Genomic DNA, 13689 nt, shown 5'->3' with positions numbered 1-13689 from the left:
CCTGAGTTCAAATCCAGCCTCAGATCAAACACTTGACACTTAACTAGCTGTGTGACCCTGGGCAAGTCACTTAACCCCAACTGCCTACAAACAAACAAACAAAAAACAACCAAGAAACACTATTATTTTCTGAACAATATGGCTTAACTACAAAGCCAGTGCTGTTTATGAGCTACTAATAGGACTAATGAGGACTCATTCCTTAAGTTGAAAGCATCAGGCAATAGATTCCAACTGTCTATTTTATGAATCAAAAAGATAAGTATTATCTGAAATAAAATAAACTGATTAAATTTTATTTGAAATAAATTTGAATAAAATTTATTTGAAAAATTTTAAGTGTTTCTATTTCATAGGCTCATATATTTTTAGGGCCACAAGGAATCTCCGAAATAATTCAGTCCAACCCTTGCATTTCACAGATGAGAAAATGGAAACAACAAATGACTTGCCCAAGATCACACAGCTAGTTGCCACCAATTTGAACTATTTCTTCCAAATCATAAAGAAGTCAGTCGCAGAAACAGCAGGAAGAACATTTTAATTATTTTTTCTAGCTTTGCTTTTTCTTACCTCAAATACTGAATTATAATGAAGAAAAGGATCTAGTAGCATCTACCCCTGTAAATGCTATTTCAGACCAAGGATTAATGATATAGAATACACCATGACAAACTTTCATTTATTAAATGTAATTTTTTGCTCTTTTCATGGGATAAAGAAAAGTGCTCGAAGAATGAGGGATGTACTATTCCTGTTCAATAAACAATAGTCACAAGGTACAGGACAAGGCAAGTAATCACAGACAAGCTTTGTTTCCTATAGAAATTAGATTTTTGGTATGAGATAAATTCACTACTTAGGTTATATATTGCTTAGAATGTCATTATTACATAGCATCTTGTGAACAGTTTCCTAGAAGCCCTTTCACTGCATAAATTCATGGTATTCATTTTATCAATTCCCCGGAAATATGACACAGTATATAATTATGTCAGCAGGTTAAGTAATGTAGATTTATGAGTAAAGAGCTAACAAGCCATAATAACAAAGGAATCTTCCCGTCAGCTAGTTGTTACAGAGAGCAGGGTCAGGTTTAACAGTCTAAGGAAGTATGGGACTAGCAACTAGGAATGTTTATATTCTAAACCCAGCTTTGAACCTGATTACTTCTATGACCCAAGAGAAGTCATTTCATTTCCTGGCTTTGGTTTCCTTATCTATAAACTGAGGGTTAATTTCACACCCTTCAGCTCGAAGTGGCTAGGGGAAGTAGGGGGAGAGTGTAGCAAGGTAGTAGTTAAGCCAAAACCAAGTGCTGATGGTAGTCTCGAAAGTTGTACTATGATGCCAAAAATCAAGTGGTGATTTTTTCTAATTCTATGCTATATGCAGGACTACTATTCTAAATGACAGTTAACTAGGTTAATTCATGGAAAGGTAGACAAAAGGTAGACTACTTGTCTGTCTGTCTATCTATCTAAATACCTGAAATGTTTATATAATAATTGTGTTACTTTGATTGAGTGCTCTAAGCAATTTTCTGACACCGTAAGTTGCAGCTAGGTGCCAACATGCATTAACAGAGAGAATTTTCTCATTTGGGAATTCCCTATACCAATGAATTCCAAGGTCCATTCCCTGAAGCATTCACTGAGATCAGATGGCTAACTGGACACTCCTTCTATTAGACTTTGGTGTACAGAACAGTTTCAGAAAAGGTCATGAGTTGCTAGGTTTAGGGTTAGAAGTGACCTTCGAGTTCATCTAGTCTAAACCCCTCATTTTACAGAGAGGGAAGAAAAGTCCCTGAGAAGTTAAGTGATGTCCAAGGTTACCAGAGAGGAAGTAAAAGACCTGGCATTCAGATTCAATTCCTTTGATTGTAGATAAAGCACTCCTCCCACTGTACCACCCTACCCGTTTGAAGTGTAGAATTGCAGAAGTCCAAAGCAGATAAATAAATATCATAGGTGTATCAGTCATTTTCTTTTCTCACCCTAACCCCAATATTTGAAGGAGTTTTTTTTAATCGCACAATTAAAGTAATCTGCAAACACGGTGTTTTCTTAAGAAGCTTTTAAAGTATTTTCAAGAAACACCATTATTTTCCAAACAATATGGCTGTTCTGAACAATATGTAGTTGTAGCAAACTACTGCAAGGCCACAGCTGTTCATGAGCTACTAATAGGACTAATAAGGACTTATAGTCCTTAATTTGAAGGCATCAGGTGATGGGTTCCAACAATGATAAGATATAAAGCAAATGATGAAACATTTTTTGAAAAGAACGAATCAGGAATCCACATAAGGGAATTACAAGGCAAGCAGAGATGTAGAATTAATTTGTTTCCCCCTCTACAGCTAGGCCATTTTGGGGATGTAATTTTGGGATAACTTGTACTACAGCCAGAATTTGGATCCTGCCAGCATCTGGAATGAGAGCCCTCTAAGGAAATCCCAGGTTTCTAAAGGAAATGGTATTGGTGATTCAATACAGAGCATTCTTCCTGAGTCAGAACAGCCCTAAGTCGGAGGGAGCATACTGTGCTGTTTAGAAGAACTATCAGCTGGGATGTAAATAATGGCCTGCTTTGCAGGTGCAGTAACACAGAACACTAACATCCTGGACCAGGTTCTAAATCAGAACATGTCATCCCTCAGCATCACTGCTTCTAGGATAATTAGAGGAGTTATTCTCCACTTCCTGCTCTTAACAATTCTGGGCCCAGTCGAAGGGTTCTGCATCCTACCCTAAAGTAAATTAAGAGCTAAAGCTGTACATGAGCTGTATCACTTATCCAATGTCTTAGAACAGTATCTGAGAGCCTAATTCTAAGCCAATTTTCACTGACACAGTTCTATTTCACAGACCAAGCAAGATAGGAGGAATCTGGGTGATTTATATGCAAACCTGATTTTTACTAAACTCTTTCTTCCATCACAGGCTCTAATGTCATTATATTGACTTCAAGGCAACAGATGAAGTATTTGGAACCTTCTTTGTGGTCACCATCAGGGCTGGCAAGGAGTGGCTCCTGACTGGCTTCCATATCTCTTTCAACAAATATCCTAATCTTTGCCACCCCCATCTCTGTGTCCTATTTCATCCTGCTTCCATAGATACCAGTACACTGCTGGTTCCAGTCCAAAGAACTCTGACTGTTACCACATCTGAGTAAAGTTATTTGGCTGGACGTTATGCTGATTGATTCTCAGGAGTTTCTGACCTGTGGACACACAGTACCAAGTGCACTGTCTGGGCTCATCAAATTTCCTCCTTTTGTTAATGCTACTGTCCCTGAGCATCTCCATTCAGACCATATGGTTCTTATTCGAGCCTTGAATGGCTTGTTCAGGCAGCCTTCCAATGGCTGTAATAGCGATGTCAGACCCCCCAGGACTCACGCAAAGATCAGTTTTTAATTTTTTGGCCATATTTCTTACTCCATCTGTTAAATGTGCATGGAACAGATCCCATACTTGCATGGAACATTTGTGGAACTGCGCCCCCGGGCATACATCCCGTATCTTTTGCAGCCAGAGCTGGACGAGATCATCGTCCATCCAACCCTCTGAATGTGTCTGTGCTATCACTCCAGCAATATTTCTCCCACTTTTTTAAAGTAAAGATTTATTCTGAACTATAAGCAGCTTTAGTTTTATCCTGTTGGCTAGACAGGCTAAGTTCTTTCATGTTTTGTCTGATGAGGGTTGTTCTGTAGCTCAGGGGGCTAGGATCAGAGGTCATGAGAGTTCCACTCATGTTTCTTAGATATGGTACATAGACATTGGTACTCTGAGTTTTCAGAAACCTATTATTTTTAGTTCTAGGTTCATTAGAAGACCTCAGACTATGGAAATATTTGGTCTATGGAAATCATTTTGCAAGATAAATCATACTACCATCAGCAAAAATTAGTTTCAAATAAAAGTAATGGGAAGCACTGCTAATTCCCCCACTTTTCAAAACGGGCTATTAAATACAAAAAGATCAAATCAGGTGCCCATCACATAGTCTGATCTATGATATAAATCTAGTCTTGTATCCATGTGAATATCTCCCTATGAAAATAAGAACTATTATAGCGATGCTCCAAAACGGGGCATACTGGGTGTGGGGGAGACAGACATACAGACTTGCAGGAGTCAGTTGTTAAATTTTTGCTATCACTATTTACACCCCAGAATTCAACCAACTACAGATCAGGGCTCCATTTATTGTTTTGTTGATTGTCTAGACTTAAGAAAGTGATGGAGAAAATGTTAATAATGCAGGTTATGCTTTAAAATATGTTCTGCATGGTTTTCTCCCCCCATAGAGCTTGTTGTCAAAATATACTCCTTGGTACAGTATACTCCTTGGTACAGATATGGGTTGGAATATCTGCATTAGAGTATTATCTCTAATACTCTGTCCGTTTCACTCATACAGTTTCATATCACACATATCACACGTGAGGACATAAAATTCCCTTTCCTCTCTGCAAATTATATCCCCTGAAATTTAAAAGCAAAATCACAAGAAACATGTTGACATAAATGCCAACTATTTCTTAGTCTGTATTTCTAAGGAGTGACCAAACTGACCCAGAATTATTTCTGCCTGTGGTGGTTCCAACTAAAGCAAAAACTTTTAATCCTGGTTGGATTTGATAGCCCCAAACTGACACATACTGAGAAAACTCTGTCTCTGACAGCAGCAGGAACATTTTCAAGAAGAATAACTGAATAAAGACATTAGAAAACAGCAATCCACACAAAAGATAATAATAACAAATTAATAATAATAATTAGCATTTATATGTAGTACCTCCAGGTTTACAAAGAACTTTACAAAAATTATGTTATTTTACCTTTTTTCCTTATAACAATCCTGAGAGGTAGGTGCTAATTATCCCCATTTTACAGAGGAAGAAACTGAAGCAAGGGCAAAGTGACTAGTCCAGAGTAACACAGCTAGTAAATGTCTGAGGCCAGACTTGAAGTCAAGTCTCTCCTGGTCCAGTGCTCTATCCACTGTACCACTTGGCTGTTCCTCAGTGATAAATTCAATTAGTAAAGATGCAGCAATACATCATCTGAACATAATGTCTGAAGGCTCTGTTTGCTTTTACGGTCTAGCTACATGCTGATTGGATGTTCTTTGAAAGACTTCAAAGTCTGAAAGCAACATATTGAGGACCACTTTCTAGCTGTTCAATTGTCTTCCAGTCATGTCTGACTCTTCATGACCCTTTTTGGGGTTTTCCTGGCAAAGATACTGGAGTGGTTTTCCATTTCTTTCTCCGGCTCAATTACAGATAAGGAAACTGAGGCAAACAGGGCTAAGACTTGCCCAAAGTCACACGGCTTAGTAAGTGTCTGAGGCCATATCTGAACTCAGGAAGAGAAGCCTTCCAGACACAAGGCCCACTGCACCATCGAGCAGCCTTCTACCTTCTAGAGCTCTGTCCTTTTTCCTTCCAAAGGTATTTTTATTAAGACTTTTGCTAGTTCCATCTCTAACTCTTTCTTTCCCTTAATCTCTCTGCTAGAACCTTCAAGATTTGTTTTTGTAAAAGATTTTTTTGATATTGGTTTTATAATACTCTCATGCTGTGACTACTGATGGACCCTTGGTGAGAACCCTTTTGTACAGCTAGCTATAATGAGAATCAGAATCTTTAGAAATCAAATTTATTACTATTTTCTACCTCATGTTCCCTTTTCCCCGAGATTTACATCCCATTCTTACTCCATGTCAATTACTACCCTTCTCTCTACCAGCTAACCTAAACAAATTTAAAATTCATTCGAGAACAATTCACTGAGCACCTACTATGTGCAAGGCCTTGTAGCAGGTAGGTGCTTTTCAATATTTCTGGCCCTAGCAGCTCCCTATGCCCTCCAGATTCAGGTTTCTCTCCTATTCAAAATGTAAACCTCCTTGAGGGAAAGGACTGTTATCTTTTCCCTTTTCTTTGTCTCCCTAGCAATTAACATTCTGTTTGGTATATAAGAGAAACTTAACAAATTCTTGTTAACTTGTCTTTATCCTCACATATAAACCTCCGTTTGGCATTTAAAACTCTTCAGAACCTGGCCTCTTCTTACTTCTCCAGTCTTCTTAATACTTTGCTCCCTTCCACAAATTCTACCAGCTAGACACATTGGCCTATATGCTGTTTGCTTTATCTTCCATCCCTTTGCCTTTGCAATGAAAGCAAACATTTGTCCCTCAAGTCTCAAATGCTCTCCCTCCCCACCTCTGCCTCTTTGTTTAACTGGCTTCCTTCAGCTTCAAATCCCACCTTCTGCAGAAGTCTTTTCCTGGTCCCTGCAGCTGCTAGAATCTTCCCTTCTATGATTCTCTTCCTTCTGTCATAGAGCATGCATTTTGTATGCATCCATTTATTTATTTATTTCCATTAAAATGCAGGCTTCTTAAAGACAGAGATTGGTTTTGCCTTTCTTTGTGTCCTTATTACTTAGCACAGTGCCTGGCACATAGTAGATAATAAATGCTTGCTGATGGAAAAATGTGGGCTCTACAACTATACCACACCTTCTGTTTCTCACACACACACACACACACACACACACACACACACACATACTCTCTCTCTCTCTCTCTCTCTCTCTCACACACACACACACACACACACACACACACACACACACACACACATATACACAGTGTCTTGCCATTGCTAATAATGATAAAGCATAAAATAGAGATGACGCCATTATGTTTTAAACCTGTGATGAGCTGAATGGCCACTGATGATCGCTCATTTCTCCAGAAGGTACTTAGAGAAATTGATTATTTAAATCCAAAGCAGAAGGAGCTAGTAGGTCTAATGAAGGCATTAGAGGTGATGGCATATATAGTCTACTAGAAACTATGAATGTAAGTAATTAACAATTAATGGCAAATGAAGCTGTTGCTACAGCTTCCTTTATGGTTATACGATTCTCCTTACTACAGATTGATGTAAATTGCTACTTGTCGTTGACAAGGGTTGTTAGATCCAAAATAAACCTAGACTGTTGTTTTAAGAGTGAGATTCCTAATATTTTCTACTACTCTAGTGGAAAAAAAAACTATGAATTTTTGGTAGCATGTGAAGGTCTCCATATTTTTATTGGCTAACTACAAGTTCTCAAAAAAAGGATCTTTTATCCTTTAAAAAATGACCCCATCAATTCATGTATTTAGCATAGTTTACCAATATTTCCAAACTCAGCATGGAAAAGCCATCAACATGGTACTAGGTCATGGGTCCTGAATGAAGCCGTCAGCAAGGATTAATAAACTGTGACAGCTGCCCAAAAGCTTTCATTCTCTGTATTTTAACATCAGACGGTAAGTTGAAGTGCAGTGTAATCTTTGTTGAAACCAGCCCAGCAAACATGGCAGGAGTCACAACTGAGAACAGATGACAGTAGTAATTGTTCATATAAATTTAGTCTGCAGCAGTAAATTCTAGAGACGGATATAGGGGATGCAGCATTTACAAAGGCAGCAATTCCCACAGTAATCAGGAAGGATAAGCTATTGCTCATCGGTGTAAACCAATCCTTTGAAACTGGACACATAGAACTAAAGTAATTTCAGATCCTATGCCTAGGTATCTTGCGGCTTTTAAAACTGCAACTATTATCAAAATCTCTTTCTGGTAACATGAATTTCCTGGAATTTTTAAAGTAAAAGAATTAGAGATTATATTACTAAATAATTTTTAAAAGGTTATTATTTTTAAATAGATATAATTCATACTCATGCTTTCAGACAGCTATATTTTTAAAGGGAAACAGAAACAAGTAATCACTATAATTCTACAAATGATGCTTTAAAAAAATAGGTACTAAAATATGACCCATATATAAACTGACAAGAATAGGAACACATGCATTTGTGCAAAATAATAATAATAATAATAATAATATAATATTATGAACAATAACAACAATAATCAGTGAACGCTGTTGCTTAATGGATTCATGGTCTGCACTCAATAACTTTACCTTTTGCTTCTAATTCACCCCAATAGTATAAGTGGCAGTCATTTGACTTACCCCTTTTTCAATGCTCCCAGTTTGGCACAGAGTACCCTCTGCAGCCGGAATACTGTTGGTAACACAGCGATTACTTTTGCTGAGGCACCAGAGCTCTCTACACACTTCCTAGGAAAGAAGGCAAAAGCAAGTTGATCAGAATTACATACTAAAATTGTTTCCAGTCCTTCACATTAAGCACAGGCACAGATACATTCAAAATTTGTTCTGGAAAAAACACACACACAATAGGAACAGGCAGGCTTTTAATGTGTGAATTTAAAGGAAGTTGGAAAATTGGAAAATATTTTGGAGTCATTTCAAAGCCAATATAAGTGTAAGAACATTCTGAAGAGAATCTGGCAGTATTGATTAGTTTGCCAGAATGGGTCTTCCACCAATGCATGGACACATTCTGAGAAGTGAGGGCTCCTTCTCTGTGCCATCATTGTGACTGACATCTTTTAAGTATTTTTTGGAGCTATCTCTTCCTCTTTATCATGACATCAAAAGTTTATAATACTTCTGAAATAGGAAATGTAAAATATTTCATTTTGTTCAAACTATATTAATCCATCATGTTCTAAAATATGCTATTTAAAGGAATTACCAAGTAAATTGAATGAAAGGAAGGAAAAATCTTAGACACTGAGGAAGATATTAATATTTTCAAAGGTTGTTTTTGTTTATATAAATGATTATGGGGTTTGCATCCCTATTTCATCAACATTTCTACTTTTTAAAACATCTATGTTAATACAGTCAATCACAATGTGGTATTATAATGTAATGGTTGTGTAATATAACATTTTGTTGTGTTACTTTGCTAATGCAAAGATATGTGACTGGTTCAACATTTAAATGCTTATTAAACCATAAACTCCAAGAGGGCAACAATCTCTCTTATCTAAATTAGGTATCTAAATCTAAATCTTCCAGAGACTACCTAGTGCTATGCACACTACTCATGTTTAATAAGTACATTTTAATTGAATGTTATATTTTTATTATACTTATATCTGTAATTTTGATTGGAACAATATCAGAAAAAAACCTTTTCACGAACTTCACATAAACAAAATTTATAAAATTCATGAAGTACAATACAAACATAGCAAGGTCATTAATTAAATTTCCCTTTTGGAAGAGCATTTCTAGGGTGCAGAAAATTAAAGCAATTACTCTAGACTCTATTTAGAGAGGGAAAGGAAGAGGGAACAGAGGAAAGGAGAGAATCAGTAGTTGTTGATTAATAGTTTGTTAAAATATAATTTGCATTAACACCTACCAGTCCTTTCCCCTTTCCCTCTCACTGTCTCTTAGACTTCTTTTCATCCTTTTTGATACCTCCTAACTGACACCCTATCTACTGACTTGACTTGCAAGTTTCTGATGTTTGTATTCTAGGTTTTCTTAAGGCTTCCCTTGATGTTTATTTTAACTAGATTTCATCTGTAAAAAAAAAAAAAGTAAGGTGGATTGTAGCTTGCCTTTGGCCTCACATCCCCTTAGTTTTAACCCTGCCACTGAAAAATGTGATTGATTCTCCCTGTAAAGATATCACAGGGTTCCTGAATATGCCAAGGACTTAAGAAGACTCAGTCAAGATGGCTTTTAGATTAACCTTAGAACAACAATGAGGCAATCAGAATGATTTCCTTTTACTCTAGGAGAGAGTTCACATTTAGAAAAAGGAAAATTTCCTTATATTCCATCAAAATCTTCAGAAATTTAATCTTAACACCTTACCATCCTCAAATTCCAGGATATTAAAAAGTTCACTTTCTCCCCCAGCCTCAGCTTCTGATTTAGAATATTTATTCCCACCACTTCATAACTCAGTTTTTGTATATGAAAGAGTTCCCTGGAATGTGAAGGCATTGTGATGATTTCATATTCATACAAGTCCAGAACCAAATCATTCACATCAGGCCCTAGGCATCAGAAAGTAGCTCCAGGAGAAGCTAGAAGCAGAAAAACATATTAATGAAAATGGCCACAAAGGTCCTGGAGCTGTCATTCCCCTTGCCAACAGAAAAACGGATTTTGCTAAGTTGACAGACACATGGCCCTGATCACATGATCGCATCTTGAAGAAACAAAGACGGTAGAAAATGGAACCTTAAACAAGGCTGGTACAAACTAGCAAGGCCTCAGGCTAGGTACACACACAAAGCAGTAAAAGCCCTGTCTTTCAAAAGCCCTCCAGTAAAGAAACCACTCTCCAAAAGAACTCTAAGTCTACAAGCAGCAAGATCCAGGAGATGCTTTCCACGAAGATGGACCTTCAAAAAATGTACTTCCAGTTGAAAAAGGTATCAAGACTTTCCGATCCTGCTAACTCTTGGCAGATTAAAGTATCTTTTAGTAGAGCATTAAGCTCTATTTTTTAAAAAAAACTGTTTATAAGTAGAGGTCTGAAGGTCTGTATATCAGAAAATATCTCTTGGGATAAAAAATATGGAACTAAGAAGGATTTGTAGAACTTTAAAGTAAAGCTAAATATTGGCCTCTCCATCTAGACAAAATGCAGATGCCATCTAAGTGTTGTAGTACAGAGTGCTGGGCCAGGAGTCAGGAAGTCCTGAGTTCAAATTTGGCCCGAAACATTATTGGTGTGATCCTGAGTAAATCTATCTGCTTCAGTTACTTCATTTGTAAAAATGGGGATAATAATAGTAGTCCTTCTCAGGGTTGTTGTGAAGATAAAATGAATTCATATATAACATCTTTAATATGGAAATTCAACATCTAAACAATACCACAGTGGTTTCAGGATTATATGACTGAAAATGAGTTCTTTAGCTTCATCAGAAAGTCTTTACTTTTATATTTGTGATGATTTGGTTGACCAAAGAAACCCAAAACCACATAGGCTTCCTTTCTTTTAACAGATGGCAAATTACAAAAGCACATAGTTGTTGTATATATTATCCACCCTGACCACTCTTTCCATGGTGTCTTACTTAATAGTTTTGAGGGAGTTCACTTTTTTATGGTTGGTCTGGGGGAAGAGGGTTGTCCTTAGAGCCAGCCAGAAAGACTCTATGGGGGACAAAGACCTGAGAAACTATAGTTCATTTTCGGACTACTGTAGCATCACTGCAGGTGCTATTATACTCTGTCATTCCTATTTGTTTTCCCATTTCCCAAAGCTCAAACAGGAAGAGGCAGACCCAACCTTTCCTCATAACAACCTTCTTGAAACTAGAATTGATAACTTCTTTTTTTGTGGGTCAAGAGGGCAACTAAGTGGCATAGTGGGTAAAGCACCAGGCCTAGAGCCAGGAAGACTCATCCTCCCGAGTTCAAATCTGTCCTCAGACACTTATGAGCTTTGTGACCCTGGTCAAGTCACCCAACTCCACTTGCCTCAGTTTCTTCATCTGTCAAACAAGTTGGAGAAAGAAATGGCAAACCACTCCAGTATCTTTGCCAAGAAAACCCCAAACAGGGTCATGAACAGTCAAACACAACTGAAATAACTGGACAACAAAACTGTGGGTCAGAGAGTCATGAAAAGAAGCAATGTGAAATCAGTTTAGAAAGATACATGGGAACCATATTGTGAACATGCCCACCGGTGTTTGATTTTTATCCTAGAAAGGATTGAGAACATCTTTGTGAACAGAGAAGTGGAAGGCAAAGTCAGATCTGTGTTTTAGGAATAACTTGGCAGCTGTGTGGAGGATAGCTTGGAGAGGAGGAAGCCTGGAGGGAGGTAAACTAATTAGATGCTTCCTGCCATAGTCCAGGCAAGAGATGATGAAGGGCTCAGGTAGTTGTGGCTTGGGTGGAAAGATGGGAGTAGATGTGGGCGACTTTGTGAAGGTAGAATCAGTAATACTTGGCTACTGCTGGGCCGTGGGGGCTAAGGAAGCCTAAGGAGATGGAGAGGATTCCAAGATTGTGAATACAGGTGATAGGAAGGTGGTGGTGCCAGTGAGGAAAAGAGGAGGAATGTAGAGTGGAGGGGGTGGAATTAATAACTTCTAAGGGGCCCAAGTGATGACTTGTTAGCAAGACCATAGCATCTATTATTAACAAGTCTAAGCCTCTGCTTTCAAAAATCACTTAATAAGGACTAGCTATGGGTCATTACAATCTTCAGGCTTTTTATTCCATCACCAAATACATTTTTCTGGATATACTTGACACTGTGATGGGCATTCAACAGATCAAGTGAGCAAATCTTTGCAGAAGGCAGACCTATCAAAATCTTAATCTGGGATCATATAACTAGAACTCTCAGGAATCTTAGAGACCATCTCTGAGTGCAATCCCTTCATTTTGCCAATGGGGAAACTAAAGCCCAGAGGGGTTAGCTGCCTTGCCCAAGTTTACACATGTAGGAAGTAGCAAAGTCACATTTTAACCCCTGGTCCTCTACCTCCAGAGTCAGTGCTCTTTCCATTTTATGACACTGCTTCAAATTTTAATTTTGTTGTCATTGTTCTGTCATTGTAGTCATGTCTGACTCTTCATCACCCCATTTGGGGTTTTCTTGGAAGAGATACTGGAGTGGTTTGCCATTTCCTTCTTCAGTTCATTTTACAGATGAGGAAACTGAAGTAAACAAGGTTAAGTGACTTGCCCAGGGTCACACAGCTAGTAAGTATCTGAGGCTGGATTTGAACTCATGAAGAAGAATCTTCCTACCTCCAAGATTTAAATTTTTAATTTTATTGCAACATGAAAGTTTACTTAGGATACAAAAAAATCAGGCAGGAAGAATCCCTAAGAAGGCCCTCTTATCAGTTTCTTAGAGCTCAACAAAGTCAAGAGAGGTTTGAGATTTTTCCTGGAATTACTTTTTTTGTCTTTTGTTGGTAAATCAGTATTATTGAAGCAAGACATCCTTCAAAAAATCCTATTGTTTCTTTTTGTGAAGAAGTTCTTTTTCTTATTGCAAATGCAGATTCACTTTTCTTGGCTAAGGTAGCATAATATTCTTAGTGTTATAAATTTAGAGCTGGTGGGGACCTTAAAGGTCATCTAGTGCAGCCTCTTCTTCTTATAGCTGAGGAAACTGAGGATCAGATAGGTTGACTGGTTTGCTCAAATAAACACAGTATAAAATTCAAGAGCTGAACTCAGGACTTCTGACATCAAAACCAATGTGCTTTCAACTACATTACCCTACTAACTTAGATAGCTAGCATTTATATAGCACTCCAAGTTATGTAAATATTTTACTTACTTACAATCTTACTTTTAAAGTTCATTAATTTAAAAAAACATAATGAAGGTAGTATTGGAAGGAAAGAAGGAAAGTGGGAAAGAAGGAAGGAACTTATTAAAATCTTGGTCATCTTCCAATATATTTAAGGTAATGACAGCAGTAATCATTACTTACAATCTCAATGATTATTCTTCAAGGTTAACGGTAGTACATTTCTCATTCATTTTTTGTTTTCTTTTTTTTTTCTGCCTCAAAAAAATCTTCCAACAAAAAGAATAGTCAAGAGGACATGAATTCTAGTTCTGATTCTGCTATGCACTAACTACATAACCTGGGGCAAGTCACCTGCTTTTTGCGGGCCTCAGTTTCTTCATCTGTAAAACAATAACTCTCTTCCAGCTCTATGATAACCTTTCTTCAATATTGAGTGAAGTTATGTGATTTATGACCTGAACAGGATGGGTGG

General features: G+C 37.5%; 1 protein-coding gene across 2 annotated transcripts in view; it reads right to left on the bottom strand.

Annotated features, from left to right (window-relative positions):
• ADAMTS6 (ADAM metallopeptidase with thrombospondin type 1 motif 6) overlaps positions 1 to 13689 on the bottom strand; it is a 339960-nt gene that overhangs the window by 99117 nt on the left and 227154 nt on the right. For both annotated transcript variants that reach the window (XM_021007265.2, XM_021007269.2), the window contains exon 12: positions 8063 to 8170. In XM_021007265.2, the coding sequence (XP_020862924.1) occupies positions 8063 to 8170 (108 nt within the window). The remainder of the gene's footprint in view (positions 1 to 8062; positions 8171 to 13689) is intronic.

This window comes from Phascolarctos cinereus, unplaced genomic scaffold (genome assembly GCF_003287225.1).
Source record: "Phascolarctos cinereus isolate Bilbo 61053 unplaced genomic scaffold, phaCin_HiC Scaffold_4;HRSCAF=312, whole genome shotgun sequence".
NCBI classification, from domain to species: Eukaryota; Metazoa; Chordata; class Mammalia; order Diprotodontia; family Phascolarctidae; genus Phascolarctos; species Phascolarctos cinereus.
This window is presented reverse-complemented; position numbering and strand designations above follow the sequence as displayed.